The sequence below is a fragment of the Austrofundulus limnaeus genome, unplaced genomic scaffold, assembly GCF_001266775.1.
Source record: "Austrofundulus limnaeus strain Quisiro unplaced genomic scaffold, Austrofundulus_limnaeus-1.0 Scaffold752, whole genome shotgun sequence".
NCBI lineage: Eukaryota > Metazoa > Chordata > Actinopteri > Cyprinodontiformes > Rivulidae > Austrofundulus > Austrofundulus limnaeus.
This window is the reverse complement of record NW_013953154.1, coordinates 106,606-123,836: the sequence shown is the minus strand read 5'-3', so window position 1 is coordinate 123,836 and position 17,231 is coordinate 106,606. Positions and strand designations below refer to the sequence as shown.

General features: G+C 41.0%; 1 protein-coding gene across 1 annotated transcript in view; it reads right to left on the bottom strand.

Moving 5' to 3' along the window:
- Nucleotides 1-666: 666 nt before the first annotated feature.
- Nucleotides 667-17,231, bottom strand: part of pou6f2 (POU class 6 homeobox 2) — a 58,224-nt gene continuing 41,659 nt past the window's right edge. Inside the window, exons 6-8 of the mRNA XM_014028359.1 lie at nt 9,686-9,823; nt 3,005-3,214; nt 667-1,137 (exon numbers count right to left, since the gene is read on the bottom strand). Coding sequence (XP_013883813.1) covers nt 916-1,137; nt 3,005-3,214; nt 9,686-9,823 — 570 coding nt within the window. The 3' untranslated portion in view covers nt 667-915. The remainder of the gene's footprint in view (nt 1,138-3,004; nt 3,215-9,685; nt 9,824-17,231) is intronic.

Below are 17,231 nucleotides of genomic sequence, written 5' to 3'. Positions count from 1 at the left end.
AAGTAAAAACTCTGAACAGAAAATAACTTAGGGAAATATATTTCACTGATAAGAAAAGAACTTAAGAGACAAAAAACTGCTCACAATAATAGGCAAAGTAAAAATACTTTCACACACACTCTCAGAAACAAAGTGTTGAAATTACTTAACAATAATGGTTCCACTAAACTGAGTTGTGTAAATTGCTTTCCATTTACTTACCTCAGTCTAGTGGAACTGGTTGACACAACTTGGTTAATTAATTCAACATTTRYTTTTTTTAGAGTAAACAACTCCTTTCAAGATGAGTTTGGTCATATTTCAATTTGTAATGAGGTGTTAAATTTTAAAGTTAAGAAGTAAAAGTATATTTTTTCATGTGTTGAATGTATCAAGATAAAAGTAAAAGTTACAATAAAAAATTACTTTGTAAAATTACAGATCCTCAAAAAAATGACTGAAGTACTGTAAATGTATTTTCTTGCRATACACCTCTGGTTATACTGTGCTGTATAAGAAGTACTTTTTAAGTAGTCTGCCTGACTGATAAACTGATGACACTCTCATTTAGCAGACCTCGCTGCTTTAATCAATGTTTTTAAATGTGAGTCGGGTCATAATCTTCATTTTTCTTACTGTCGACAAATTGTTTAAAAACGAGAACAACGGACTGATCCTGCTTGTGCAGCCAAAACCAGATTTCTTGTTCCTCTGTGACATAGAGCTCCATTGTGATCCAGTAACTAATAAAAACACAACAAACAACACTGTCACACTAGCTGACATGTTCCTCCACAATGATGAACACAAACACTATAGTTTATTATTTATTTTTTGGTCCTACTCTCAGACACGATGCAGCAGCCCAGAGGAACAGCAGAAATAGATTAATCCACAGATAAAAAAAACTACAACTGGTTAAGTTAACTGGTTGTTTCAGTCATACTGTAGTAATCTGCACGTTACTCTCCGATTCATTTTTGTGAGTTGTGTGGGACACTTACTGCTAACCAGCTGCCCTACGCTGAGAGCTGAGGAAGAGGAGGAGGTGGAGGAGGAGGAAGAGGGCTGGTGGAGAGGACTCTGTCTGTGGGGCATGTGAAGCAGGCTGGCTTGAGACGATGCGGGGCCCGTCTGACCCTGCTGCGCCTGAGGCATCTGGACACACACACACACACACGCACGCACGCACGCATGCACGCACACACACACACACACACACACGAATGATGCACTGACAGCTCGTAGAACAGAAAAAAATATCCATTATTCCTGCAGCATATCACCATGACAGTAATCATTTACAATAATAAGGTCGTTATGGTGATTAGGATGCAATATCAGATCTAATCAAACAATCAACAGCTGCTAAATTGACCACTTAGAGGCTGAATATAATGAGAGGCACCCTGAACCTGATGATGATGAAATTACTGCCTGCAGTATTTAGACTGACAGAGCAGAATGTAGTGCTGCCAGGTTACAGTGCTATTTTGCTGTTGCAGTTGAGAGTTTAAAGGAAAGTGCATGCTGGTTTCAGTTAGGTACTCCACTGTCTGTGTGAGTTTTGTAATTGCTTCTCTGCAGAAATCAACTCTGTTCAAAAGAAAAAAAAAGAAAAGGGAGAGGGGGGAAAAAGCTTGTGACAATTAGAGATTTCATTCTTATCAGTCTTGTGGGGAAGCCAGTAATGGCAATCAGATTGTTAAAAAAACAACAAATAACATTTAGACACAGCAGTTCTCATATCAAACATAATTCATGATCTGCCAGCTATGTGCACTGATGGCAAAAAAAACCTGTGTATTTTCATGTTTTATGCACATTTGGATTGCTRTTACAAGATCAAGACGTCTTTGCTTTTAAAGCAAAAAGCTGTCTGTGCCATAAACTGGGCTGGTTTCTTTTCTCCTTCTTTTTTGCTATTAATTATTTTTTCTGTGGCATGTATTTGTTTGGATGGTGGTGTTGGTGGGTGGGGTGTATGTGGGGGGGTGGGGGGGTGTCAACAGCGATGCACACACTGTCAGGACTGTTGACAGGCTCGGAAAATTATCTAGCTTCACTGGAAATATTCCAGACTGCAGGCTCTGACAACCGTAAATTATGCCCGTGGAACAATGTGCACAAGCGGGCTTTGAAGTGGAGACACGAGCATAAACAATATTACAAATGCATTAATTCATTCAAGAGTATGATCTGCTGGTTCGGGTGCCACAATTAGGTGTCCAATCTCCAGACAGAGTTCATCCATGCTGCACTGCCGAGGCCTTCAGCGTGAACTTTTACCGTGTAATTCTGCTCTGACATCTTCATTATCCGGTCAATACCATTTTCAATGTGCATGTGTCAAGGTGCTCTACACTTTTGCATCATATAGATCAACATACACACAAGGTGCTTGTGCTTGTGTTTGAGCACAATACAAGGGTAGGAAAAGTGCTTCATGTGGCGTTCTTTATATCCAAACAAAATATTCCTTGTTTGGGTCAGAAGGGACAAATCAGACGTGTGGAGAGTACGACTGAGAGAGGAAAGGATGAGGAGGGGGAGAAGTGAAAGAACTGGAAAACAGAGGCAGGAGCGTTTGAGTTTTAAGTGAGGTGATGGAAAGTGTTTTGCGTGTGTGCGAAGGGGAAGGTGGCTCCGCAGGAGTTTTGGAGTCTCAGACTTTAAAAGCTTGGCTGACAAATGTGTTTCAAATATGCACAGATGGGGGAAAAAAAATGCTAACACACATCGCGCGTACCAAAAGCTACAATTTGCGAGTTGAATGATGCAAATGAGCTAAAGAGTTGAAGTGGGAAARAAAATGAGGTGTTTAGCAGGAAAAATAAGACTTTGTGAATAAGCAGGAGTCTAATCTGACTACACTAGGTGTTACTCATTCACAGTTTTAAAAACTTGCCCCCTTGATCAAGTTTCTTTGGAGCCAGAGATTAAAAAAAAAAGTAATAAGCTCGCTCTACAGGATTTCTGCCTTTATAAATGTGTGAGTGTGTTCCTACATGAGCATATATGTTACCTGCTGTCCGGGCTTGATTGGTGACAGCGTGATTCCCTGGGTGTTGATGACAGGCAGGATCTGATTGCCGATCACTGTGGCGATGATCTGGCCTTGAGCGTTGGTCAGAAGCTGAGGTGTAATTGGCTGTACCTGCAGTGCTGGGTTACCACCCCCTGAGTGGCTGGAGGGCCCTGCAGAATTGGGCATCAGTGGAATTGTTCCAATTATCTACAAAGGGGGCAGAGCGGACACAAAATCAGCTGGGTGGTTTTAAAAACGGGAGAGAAAGCAGAGAGGGTAAACGCTACTGGAGGTATCTGCGAAAATGAAAACTGCAGTTTCTTTTTGAGGGATCAGAAATGAGGCATCAGGTTAATCAGAGAGCCGTGCTTTTGAGCTGGCGTGTGTGAGATTTAGAGAGGAAAAAATAAAAAGACGAAGAAGTGTCCGCTGATCGTCTGTCACTGATGTGGTTTTACAGCCAAGAGGCGAGTGAAGCCAAAGCAGACTGCTGGGAGCGCACTGGAAAGGTCAGTGCTGAATACCTGCGTGTGTGATGGTGCACACCACTGACTGTATTATCCATCACCAGGCCAAGATCGGCATGAAAAGTGTGTTCCCGCGTGTGTTTGTGCTTAAGAGTCTTTGTCTGTCTCTGGTGTGAAGAAGTGAGTGTGCAGAGAAACACAGACCCCCCACCCCACCACCTTTCCACTCGCTAACAGACACACAGGCAGACAGGAAAAAAGTGCAAAGAATGAGCAAGAAAAGAAAACAATGAGAGAAAAAGAACAGCATCACAGAGCGAGACAGGACCCCATGTCTCTAATTCAACTCTCAGGGTCCCTGGGGTACTTCACCCTTTCTGTACATCCCCCCACTCGCCCCTTCATCCCCTGCTCTTCTCTCCACGCTGGCTGTAATCAGGAAGGGCAGATCAAAGGGGGTGGTGGAGTGTCACTGCAACGTTTTAGCTCTCAGAGCTGCCAGAGTGTGGCCAAGAGTAGCGCTTTAGGGGGGGACTTAGCGCCTCTTCACTATGATGAAGGTTAATGTCATCTGGGGACTAGTTCTGGGCAGCTCCTGAGAAGCCGTCACCCGGGCCCCCCTGCTGGCATCACTCCTCCACCAAGCCTCATTACACCAGAGAGCAGCTCAACACGGATGAGACGCCATCATTCTAAATTCTGTTATTTGGCAACTGGGCGAAGGGCTACTTTTGCTAAAATTGCACTGTCTTGGACTCATTCTCTTTATGTTTGTATTTCAGTATTTCAGTCCGAGGCTCTTCGCCACAGCCCAAAGCAACATGCAACTACAAACAGACTCTCACTACTGTTAATGGTTTTCAGCGCATGGTCCGTCTCCCCCCTCCTCTTTCTTCATCTCTTTGACATAATAGGGAAGGATCTGTGAGAGAAAGGTGGGTCGACAATCTGTAATTCATCCCTGCCACGGCTCATTTGCTTATGTTGCTTCGCATTAGGGGAGAGATAATTTATCTCTCTCTCTGTGCCGGCTTTACAAATTCCCCGTAATGCTCTCCTGCCACTTAGCATATTTTATTGCCCTGCTTGACGCCTGTGTCTCCTGAGTCCCACTGATCCCACTTTGCATGCCGTTGTGGCGGGGAACTTGTTCCGCTCAATTATTCATCATCATTGGACTAAGTGGTTGTTCTATAAGCATAATAAAGGAGCAGGCAACTGACAGCTCAGCAGTACTCATTCCATCCATTCCATTCTATATCTGAATATTTGGGCAGCAGTGGCGCCTTCAGACATTTTTTTAAATGGGGGTGGCCATGGGGGCCACTGAAAATCCTGGGGTGGCACACCAAAACCAGAAGCCAGAACAGAATTTCTGGAGATTTGACAATTAAGAGGAGTTAGGGGATCACCTTCTGATAGTTATTTCATTATTTTATTTTATTTACCACTATTTAACCAGGCCTACTGTGCATGTTTTAAGGGGTGGGGAAAACCAGAGTAGCCAGAGAAAACCCACGCAAACATGACGAGAGCATGCAAACTCTGCACAGAAACACCCCAGGTCCGAACCAGGGATCGAACCCAGGACCTTCTTGCTGCGAGGCGTCGGTGCTAACCACTGAGCCGTCATGCTGCCAAAACTGTACATACTGTTGGTCTACTTAGGTTTTTCTAAAAGTTCATATTACTTATTGAGAAAATCACTATAGTCAACTTAGTATTATTATTATTGAAGCTGGTCCTTAACTAATTTTATACTTTTAAACAAATAGTTTGCATAAACCTCCTGAGAGCCTGCATCCTAATCTTAAGGACATTGATCTTTTGAACCAACTCTCCTTATTGAGGAGGACTATGCATTTTATTTTTAATTGTAACTACATATATTTGTTTTCATCTCTGCTGTTTGCAGATGATGCGGTTCTGTTGGCATCATGGAGTCGTAATCTTCAGCTCTCACTGGAGCGGTTCGTAGCCGAGTGTGAAGGGACTGGGATGAGGATCAGCACCTTCAAATCTGAGTCTATGATCCTCAATCTGAAAAGGCTCCATTGTTTATTCCAGGTTGTGTGTGTGTGTGTGMGGGGGCGGTTCTGCCTCAAGTGGAGGAGTTCAAGTATGTTGGGGTTTTGTTCACGAGTGAGAAAAGAATGAAGCGTGAMATTGATGGATCGGMACAGTTTCCGTAGTATTGTGGACTCTGTACTGGTCTGTTGTGGTGAAGCGAGAGCTGAGCTGTGAGAAGAAGCTCTCTGTTTATCGATCAGTCAACATTTTCTACCCTCATCTAAGGTCACAAACTTTGGGTAGTGACTGAAAAATTAGATTGTGGATACAAGCGGTCGAAAWGAGTTTTCTTCGAAGGGTAGCTGGACTCTCCCTTAGAGACAGGGTGAGAAGTTCYGTRATCCAGGAGAGACTCAGAGTAGAGCCGCTGCTCCTCCACATCGAGAGAAGCCAGTTGAGGTGGTTCATCTGGTAAAGATGCCTTCTGGACGTATACAGTTTTCAAGAATGTCATTTTATTTATGAGGTTCTACTAATCGCAAATAGCTGGGAGAAATTCAATTCAGTTCAAAAATTCTTTATTGATCACAAAGGGAAAATAAAAACACACTCAGGAGGATAAACCTGTCTGGACAAGGGAAGACTACCATTGGCCAAAACACTAATTCTGATAAATTCTTGTTTCAACATAACAAGAGCAGCAATGGTATTATTTTTAAATTATTAGCTATAAATGATGATTTTTTTCCCCTTGCAGATCTGTGGTATTGTACAGTAACCTATTCAATATTCAATAATACAATTATCTAACTTCCCTCTGGGATCAATAAAGTATTTTTAAATTTAACTGAATTAATAGTAAAATAATATTTACTAAGATTAAATTCCCTAATGCAACGATTTCATAAATAAAAAGCTCTCAGGTCCCTCTCTTATTCACAGCAAAGTCCTTTTCCTCACTTCTTTTTCTTCTTCTTTTTACCCGTTATTTCACTTCCTGTGTTTGCCTCTGCTCCAGTTCACAGCATGGCATGTGAGAGACACGCTTCTCTCCATCCACCAGAACTCATTAAGAATATGCTGCTCTTGTTTCCACAGAAATGTCATCTCATCTCTCRAGCCAGGGCAATCTGTGTCTTTAGCTATGGTCACCAGGCAATATCTCTGCCCATTTTCACTCCTCCACTGTTCATGTGGTGAATTAAGACCAACCCGAAAAAGGGGGGAGAAAAAAATCTTTGGGAAGTCTGGACTTGTGTCAACACACAAGTACAGGGACCCTTGTTGTAAACTTTAAACTGCTCTAAAATTCAGAGAAAATTAAAAGCTTAAAACAGCAGCCTCATGTTGGTGCTATRAAAATTTTTTTTTGAATTTGTAGTTTTTATTTTTTATAGAGACATAAAATCATAACACATACATTTAGTTTTTTCTTATCTAATATGCATTAGAGCTGGGCGGTATGACCTAAATTTTATATCATGGTATTTTCAACAATTACACCAGTTTCACGGTATTTGACGGTATTTTTTTCCTCTCAGCTCAGCTGATAATAAAATGTACAAACTTTGTTTGAGTTTTTTCTTTTACTGTACCTCTGTATCACTGTTTCCCTTCTCTTCTACGTCTTTTCTTCTCTGCCTGGTTGTAGACAGTAAACATGCATTTTAGTCTGATCATGAAGGGTTGAGAAAAGATCATTATCGGGTCAATTGTTGTCTGTTAATAAAACTTAAAAGGACGACTCACCTTGCACACCAGTCAACTTCGCTCTACTATAAAACTACATCCCCCGGGCTTTTCACAATAGAAGCACGTTAAAATCTCTATGCATTAACGTCTCCGTTATAACATCYCGAGTTAAATCTAACTGTGCACGTCACTGAAGAGTTGTTTACTACACTCAGCAGTGGTGAAAACGGGATTTTTGTTTCACGTCAGTCAATATAAGCAGCTGAAACAACCCCCACTTCCAGTTACTGTAACGTTAGCATGCTAATGCCCTTAGCGGTGCTGCGGGAAACATGTCCCCCAGGAAACAGTTCACTGGCGGCCGTGGCGAAACGTTCCGCATGTGTTCAGGCAGTGTAAACCATTATGTCCGGTATTCAGATAATTCATTTCATAACAAAAATAAAAACTGGTTTTCGGTACAAAACGGTATACCGCCCAGCACTAATGCATTCCCTTAAAAAAGACCTTTAGTTTATTTTATATATTCAACAGGGTTTAGAAATTTGAGGATTTTTGAAACAAAACAACTAATCAGTAAACTTGTAGAGAATCAATAGATTCACTGATAAAGAAATGAATCAATGTTTGCAGCTCTACAGTACAAATAAAAGGTCAATATGAGTTTACACAGTGGTTACACTTCATCTAAGGGCCAGGGGCTTCCATCAATATGGAGAGCTTTGCTTGTTTTGTAGTTCAGCTTCAACAGTTTCTGAGCCAGCTTTTTACCAGTGAGTGTGAACTTTACCTGTTGCTTTCCACATTTGTCTAAGCATTATTTGCCCATTAGGCTCAAGGTCTTACTAAAGGTATGGAATGCTAAAAATAAAAAAGAAGAGGAGATATTTACACGCAAAGCTGAGGCACCAGGATTAACCAAAGTAAGGCTAACCTATTTCAGAGTGCACAGCTTAAAAGAGGAAATAGAAATTTAACTTCTTTATACAACTAATGACTTATTAAACCTGAAGGAAAAGTAAGAATTAAGTAAAAGATGTTAGCAAAAACGTGTGATTTGTGTAGAAGAATTTAAAAAAGGCATTCAAGAGTGAGAGTGACTTAATAATTGTGGCTTTTATCCACAACCTTAATCACTGTTGTAGAGGCAGTGAGGATAAAAGAGCCTCATTGATTTTTCTTGGAGAATAAAAAAAAAAGCTCGAGCCAATATAATTAAGGTTTAAAAACTGAACTCCAAAGGTCCATCAGACTTGACACTTTTTAAGGTTCTCAAAGCTCTGGCTCATAAAAATGGTCTTTTGGCAGCGTCAAAATTAGGATAAAGAGAGGACGCTATTTGTTTTAAATTCAAAAAGAAGGTTGTACCTAAACTGTAATCAAACACTACCTTAAATGGGGTGAAAAAGCACCCGTAAAGTAAGTACAAAGCCACATTTGTGTGTTTCTGGACCCCCCTGGACTTACATGAGTTATGTATTAGCCTGTGTAATATCCTCTGTGTTTGGGGGGAGGAAGGGAGGGGCAGCAGGTTTTGATATGGGAATGCATATTTCAGAGTCCTCTGTCTGAATAATGCAGTAGAATAATGAGGTGGGGAGCAAAGGCTGTACCCCAGGGCTTTGACCATCTCTATGACCTGATTATGTCAGGAAGTGTCAGCCACCAAGATGCTACAAAAGCACAGAACATCCCGTCAAGTCCATATCCTCAGTGATCTGTTCCCGGTGCTCCAGGCACCTTGTGAAACAGGAACGTCCATACAGTCTCATTAGCAATGTTTAGGATCAACCTCTCCTTTCTGGACAACGCTCTTCTGCATATGCTGAAGCTGAAACACGGTCAAACCAGTGAAGGCAACTCCGAAGAGTTCATACTGAAATGCACGCAGTTTGCATCTGTTTTAATAGTAATCGTCTCCAATTACTTCAGCCTCAATAAGATTTTGTGAAAACAATGCAGGTACAAGACAAAACGGGACTTCATGCAAATAAAACAAAGCAGATCCAAAAGGGCAAAATGTCCACACAATCCTCCTTTAATATGTGCTGTGTGCACCTGAGATAAGATGATTCATTAGATAGAGCTTCACAATGACAAGCATCATCGTTCAAGCCTCTGGCTACTGATGGAACAATTCTGCAGCCACCCTTAAATATGACAAGGTCAGCGTTTTACTCCGACAGGCGCGTACGGATAAGAGAGGGAAGGGTTTGTTTATTCCCAAAATGCCTAATATATGGTGGGCCGGCTGCTGGAGTGCAGACAAACAGCTTAAAGGCCCGACCACAAGAAATCTATGTGAAAAGATCAGAASTACCATACAAACAGTTTTTTTTTTCAGCAGTACAATACTGTAGCACATGATAAATGACAGAACAAGATCTTTCAGGGYCTAGTTACCAAGGTAACAGTTTTATTTCTGTACCATTTGTTTATAAGTTTGTTAAACAAGAACAGTGCAATGGAAGGTACAGTTAGTATCAGGTATCTCGTGCACTGCACCCACCTGTCCTTGTGCGTTGGTGACGAGCTGCCCGGTGGCCCCTTGCAGGTTCGAGAGGGTGTTGCCGAACACCTGAGAGCCAGCGATGGACCCCATGGCTGCCGCTGCCGCTGCCGCCGCCTGGCTGGCCAGAGGGTTCAGCTGCGGAGGGGAAAAGACAGAATTTTGCCGAAACCAGTGAGGACATACAGAGCACACCGGCGAAGAAAACACTTTGTTTTGTTGCTTGGGACAGCAGAGGATAACTGCAGCCAGGTCTGCAGAGCACGGGCTGTGCAGTTTGTCAAACGTTTCCCAAAGGCTTGCGCTCCTGGACGCAGCGGGAGGCTAGAGGTTAGGGAGGAGCAGTGAGAACTGGAGGAAGGCTGTGAATAAGTGGATATTTTACCACTCTAAGTGCTTTCTCTGGCCCCCGGGGCTCCCTACGGGCCGGGTCCAGTCTTTTCGACCTACAGCAACGGCCCACCCGCTCCCTGCTCTTACAATAGAGCCAGGCAGCGCAGCTATGCATCACTGTATCGTCAGTTGCCTCCGTGCACTTCGACTAAGAAGCCCTCCTGCGTCAGGAGACTGGAACAGAGTGATACTGTTGCGGCAGAGGAAGGTTAAAATGACCATCTGTGCGCGGCTGTAATGGACTCATCTGGTTTGGCCCGCGGTTGTGAAAAGAAGTTCACTGCATCGAGGAGAGGCTATAGAGCCCCGCCACAGRGCGGTGATTACCCATATAAATCAAGCTAACCACTTATTAGGGGTCTGAAAATGCACTGCTGATTTGGTTGTACTGCAGCAGAGTAAAGTCTTATTAGGCTGAGTAAGTAGATCAAAGAATTCGAGGAGAAAGGAAACCTCTCGACTACTCAATAAGAAAGAGATATAATAGAAATGGCAAATGTTTTCTCCCTGCTACTTATTCCGGTTACCTACTTAACTCAAAGTAGATGACTGAACCTTCAAGTAAAGTTAAATAAAACACTTAAAACAGAATTTGCTGCAGTGAAAATCTTTGAAAAAAACAACCAGTTTGTCACACTTTTAGGACTCTGCTGAGAATTCCACCTTTGTTCTGGTGAGAACATCCAGCTGACATATATATATTTATATATTTTTTTCTATCTTATCCCAGCACCATATATTATTACACTTTCTGAAATCAAATGATGAAAAAATGTCACAGAGCGATCAATACTTTTTCATTGACAGTAAAGGTTAAGCACATTAAGAATGACACTGCATTTGTCTTATGAAATCATATTTCATGTTGGTGGCCTCAAATTGGCCGTGATTGATATTGCCTCCTCTCGTCTGAAAGTCATCCAGTTTTTCCTTGATAATCGCAAGACTGTCTTTTATTTGTTCAGCGGTCAGCCTTCGGGAACCGCGAACACCTGAGATGTTGAGAGAGCCGACAAGATTCTGATGTTTTTAATGAGCAAAAGAATTAAAGAAGAATTTGTGGTGAGCTAGCGATAAAAGTTTAACTAATCTGATGCAAAATGTTACGGATGTGACGATCCTGTGAACTTTAATGCAACTATTACTACATTTAATTTATGCTAACGTTRATAAAAAGCTGTAACCCTTGTCACCATTGATTAAAAATCTCTTAATTTGCAAATTAAAAGATAAAGTTAGAAAGTTTACTCTCAGGGATGTATCCGCTGGATCAAATGTCCTCTGCAGAATATTTTGCTCATWAGGGTCATAAAACAACACACTGCACTAACTGTGACTATTTGTGATCATTTTTATGTTTTAGATTTATGATATATTCTAATCTCTCAATATTTAGGCGACAATGATTTTAAGCAGATTTTTTTGTGTTCTGCATCCCAGTGATACACAGGAACATCATTTGAATGATCTGCCACGCTGCAATGTTTCATTTATACCCAAGAAATTTACATAATATCCTCACCATGTATACATTTTAAATGTACAAATTTAATCATAGCTGTAAAAAAATGTACTTGTAAGAAAATTCTGAAACTTTTTTGGAGGGTGTAGAAATGACCTCTTGTCAAAAAAGAATATAACTTGTTTTTTTTTTTAAAGCATAATCTAAATGTTTAAACACAAAATCTGACCATCTCCTCCTGCAGCCAACAGCAGCGTTTTAATTAATACTTTATTTAGATCTTTATTCAACCCAAAATAAAACTATTAACAATTTCAAATGTTTTTTAACAAGAGATGAAGCTCAAAATAGCAAAAAACTAAACAACACACAAACTAAAATAAAATACAATACACATAAAACCAACAAAAATTCCTGACAATATTAGACATGTAGGAAAAAAACACAATTTTATTTGTTTGAATATATTTCTGATCAGTCTTCACAGCATAAATGCACATAAAAACATTCATACTAATAATATAATTAGCATCTTTCTGTTAGAGAACACTGATAATTTCATTCTAAACAAAGATGTGACTAATATGATGCGACTGACCTTAAACTCAGTAAATGATACACCTGCTCTTCTGCGTGAAGAAATAAAAGCTGCTGCGACAGTACAGGAGAGACGGGCAGTGAAAGTAAAAACGCTGACTTCAGGGGCCATGTTAGTAAAAACACTGGAGGTGCTGCGATAGTGGAAGGAAAGCCAACCCGATCAGTTAAGCGGAGTTAAACAGAGGCCACAGATCAACACAGAGATAATGTGATCTGCTCAGGCGAGCACAGCCAGAGTCTGTGAAAAACCGCCGCTGTGCTTCGTGTGTCATTGTGTGAGTGATAGGTTGTTGGGAGAAGCCTTCAGATGGATTTGAAATATTATCATCAAGTTTCATGTGATGATAGGCCTTCCAGATGCTATGTTATTCTGGTAAATCTGAGTGAAAAAGAGAGTTGGCTTTATTGCCAAATCTCTGCCACAGCATAATGTGGACAGAAGGTGGAAGGGGAGCCAGGAAGAAGGAGAGGCAAAGCTGCGCTCAACACCTAAACAGGTGATTTTCRGCCACGGTGACTCCTCTCAACACCTCGGCAGGAGGCACAAAATGACAGAGCCGGCCTAGTATTTGTACTGATTGCATGTGTTGGAGGAGATAAACAGTGATCTTCCAGTTTGTAGAGCCWGTATGTTAACTATTGTGTTTTTATTCGCCATAAAAAGGGCGTCAAGAGGATTTTTTGGCATCTCAGACCATTTTCCAACAACCCTTGAACTACTCAGATAACACAAATGGCACGAGTAACAAAAGTTTTTTTTTCTTTTACATCTGAAAGATATTTACAACTTTAAAGTAAAATTCAAACCAGAAGCAAATTGTTCCACTGCTCAAGCTTTTKTTATATCATGTGACAAGATTTTGCCACCTTTGGTTCCCTTCCAAACGCTTTCACTCTCCCCACTACCCAAGTTTAATTTAGCCAAATATACCAGGCTACGCCGGGATCAGCAAACATCAAATAAACATCTGACAAGGAAAAAGAAAACCTGAAAATTGATAAAAACTAAAGGTGAGGACCCTAAACTCCGCCAGGCTTTCCGTCGCCTTTTGACCACGAGGGTCATGAGGGTGCAGCAACCCATGAAATCTCAGGAATAGAGGGTGAAAAAAGTGTGTCCCAGTAAACCATAGAGCAATATCTGCAAACTAAAAAGTGTCTGACTCAAACTAAATGGAGATTATTCTCGGTTGTGCTCTTTTCTCATGTCCGTTCAGAACTTAATTCCTTTTTTTTCCAGGGGGCCAAAAAAATAAAAAAATGGAGAAGAGGTGTAAATGCTCACAGGAGGGTTAAATCCTGCTCAGGGTTTAGAGTTGAGTAAAACTTATTTTCTGCTCATTTTTAAGTTGAGGTGAAATTATAAATGACAAAAAAATATATACTTTTTTTCAAATTACGGACAACAATTCTTTTTTATATTAAACATTAAAGTAGCTTTAGAATTTTTTAGTTAAACGTAAAAAAAAAAACAGTGATCACATGTTGAACCAAGTCCTGATAGAGYGAAATATAAGATGTAACAACGCTTTACTTGTCAAAACCGTGTCAGAGTGGACTCAACAGGGTAAATTAACAGTCAGTACCTCTCTTGTTTCTGGGTAAGAGGAACGGATTTTATCTGGAACAACATAGAAGCTTCCTTGAACCAATCCAGCCCACCCCCCTCTGCCTCCTCCCCGCTTTTCTCCAACTCTGGAGTGAATGTAATCAGCTGTGACATGAGAAAACACGTTCTCTGTCTGTCAGAACTCTGCTAGTCCTCTGCTGACAGTCCTCCTCCTCCTCTTCTAAAATGACCTCCCCTCCCTGCTCCTAACNCATCCTCTGTGCTTATGAACATCAAAAAACCATTAGGCCCTCCAAGACACCTCTGGTCCCTTGGTTGGTGGGGCTTCACACTGCCGTTGTGCACTCCGAGCCCTGTGAGCGCTGACTATTGCTCACCGATGGGCCTCAGCTCCAGACGTTGTGAAAAATAAAATAATAATAAAAAAAGAGCCACTCTTGAAGAAAAATATCGTGAAGTGAAAGACGGATAGAACAACCGAGGCAGATAACACCCGGCGAAATACAATAACGCTGCATTGGGTGACAGTTGGACATTGCAATTGCTAAAGGCAGCAGAGCGATGGGATGGCAGAGGGTGTGGACGTGGCTGAGGTGGCATGTCAGGCGCTAATGGAGTGATGTCATARGAAACTCCAGGAATGACAGCTAGTTAACTGGGGAGGTTTTGGCTGATCAAATAAAATGCATTAGGCGCGGGAAATGACGGTCGTGAGCAGTCTCAGAAATGGCCACATCTAATGAAGCAAAATGCAAATGAAGAACAAAACGAGTCATGGAAACGTTTAAATTAACTATAAAGCGATGATGGAGTGGGGGACAGTGGCCGTCAATCTCTTCACTCATTACCTTCATGTGAAATTAAGAGCGGCTTTAATCATTACATAAAATCCACTCCAGACCATTTGTTGCTAATTGTAAGGAACATCCGTTCAGTGCTGGTTCTTTATCATCAATCACAGCTGCAGTAAATTTCCTTTGCTTAGAGAACACAGCGAGTAAAAATACAAGTTATACTACAATCTTTTAACGCTATTCTCTTACGGAGGAATGATCTATAATATTTAGCTGTTTCCAGATGTATTAAATCTGAAACTACTTGGTGATTAAGTATCTGTGGAAAAGTGCTGACCATTTCAACCTCGTGAAGTGACATATTTGGTGCAGTTATTTTTGTACTACATTGGTGCTGGGCTGGAAATCATGGCAGCGACCAGTGTCGCAGTAAATCTACTGCCTCTGCTATGATTATAAAGTAGATAAGATTTTAGTAGCGGTGAAGAAAGAAAAAATGATAAAATAAAAATCAGTAGAGTCCTGAGATCAAACTATGGGAAAAATATGAGGTGTAATAAGATTACAGCGAATAAACAAAAGACTTTTTTTCAGCCCTGGATGATTATTATCTCGAATATTCAATATGTGATAGAACGTACACCTTATTTCAACTGGGCTGATTGCATCCCATTCCTTTTCATTTAGCTGGAAATGGCATCTCTTTTCACTCTGCTGTTGTTTGACATATAAATATAGCATTTGAATGACTTTAATATCCTCCTAATCAATGTCCAGTGATCTTTTGATGTCCTCAATTCAATATAGGAAGGGTCATCCATGCCGCAGCTTTATAAACACAATAAAGGTAAATGATTACTCCCCTCTGTGGTGTCCAAAAATACAGCCAGTAATGAAGAGAAATGGTGGAGTTTGAGGAGGAGCCCTGTCATGTGTCATTGGCCAACTCTAAGCCTTAAGATTAATCACAAAAGAGGGGCTCTGTGGCTAAGACATGGTCACCCTTGATCAATAAACCCCTCCCCTCCCCTCCCTCGTCCTGCGGCTCTCTGCTTCACTGTCTTTCTCACTTTTTCTCTAAAAACACAGCAGCATTTGGCACAAGCTAAATCAGCATAAAGAGGAAAGATGAATTGATGAAATGTAAAGCCGTATTTATATTGATTACTTCAATTTTGTCTTCAAAGAGTTCTCTATTTGAGGAGCTAACTTTGGGGAAAAAAGCAACACTTTTTGCATTTCTTTTTTTTGTTGTTGTTTTGGTTCTCACTATAAAACATTTTCACGTTACAAAATTATAATAAAAAGAAGCATAAAACCAATAATCCAATCAAAAGAAAATAAACCTTTTGAAGAATTTTCGCTTATGCGGTCCAAAGTACATCACAAAATATATACCAGCTCCAGCCTGAGTTTACACAACTAAAACATGGGRATTTCTGATAATATTCTCTCGGGACCACAAATGGGACTTTTGACTTGGTCTATGAGGAGGGCATAATGTAACAACATTGCATTAAAAGGGTCTTTTTACAGCGTGGCAGTGCAGCGTGGCTGTGTTCCTCGTGTGAGCCTGGTGCTCTGTTTGCGGTCACTAATGGGCATCAGAAATTACAGGCAGTGGAATCGCGCCCCGCGGGGGGACTGGCCTCCTCAGCGGAGCGGAGCACTTAGATGGTGTCTGAAAGGCTGCTGGAGGAGAAAGGGGGGGAACTCAATGTCACAGCCCTGCCTCATAATTAAAGAAACCCTATTCCTTATCCACTGTCAGGTGAGCCTTAGCTCCGTGCTCCATCTGAGGGCTCCCATGTGGGCGTCTAATGCAAGTTGCCCCCAGTGTGCATGTGGGCTGATCAGGGGAGCTTTGGCTTTCTGCTGGGTATTGGAGTTGGAAGCCCTCTGCCCATTTCCAGATTAATGGAGCCAGGTTTAGAAGAATTGCAGACCTCGAAAAGTGAAGYAAATATCAAATCTGCGATGATTGAAAGCCCAACAAACCAAGAAAAGCCACAAAAAGTAAGTGCAAGGTGCGACGTAGGTGCAGTTTGAAAAGTGAAAGTGCCCTCGCTGTTTCCCAAATGATCACTGAAATATGACAAATTTAAGTTTCTTCTTATTTAGAAATTCAAGGTTCATCGTTGGTCCTTAAGTCTGTAGATTTTCTCCCAGCCTAATCCCTCATTTGAAGTAAATAAAAGTAGTAGAGCTGTCATGGTCAGGTTGTTTTCCTCATCTAGCTCCCATGCTTTATAATTATTCATATGAAATGCGGTGCTGTTGATGGGCAACAGTCTTATTTTCTGCTTCAGTCAACAGTGCACATTTGTATTTCTAAATTGTGGAGCGCTTGTTATGTAAGGCAATTTTCTGCCTTCTTAAGAGCCAGATCTCCTGTGCATTAATAAGAGGCCGAGCTGAGCTGCTGAAGAGCTAAGGGCCTGTTCATGCTTTACACCATACAGCCCCAGCAGCCTTTTAATCACACAGCTGTCACAACACAGATATATATATAAATATAAAAATATAGATTTACATGTGTGTCTTTAAAAGTTTTATTAGAAATGTGGATTTTAAAACAGGTGTTTATAATATTCGGGGTGTGGGAATGACTAACTTTTGAACCATTCCCTAAAACAAAGTAACTTAATATTAAAGGGCCAATATTATGTGTTTCTCAGGCATATATTTAAATACTATACCATAATAAAATATCTATGTCACTTTTAG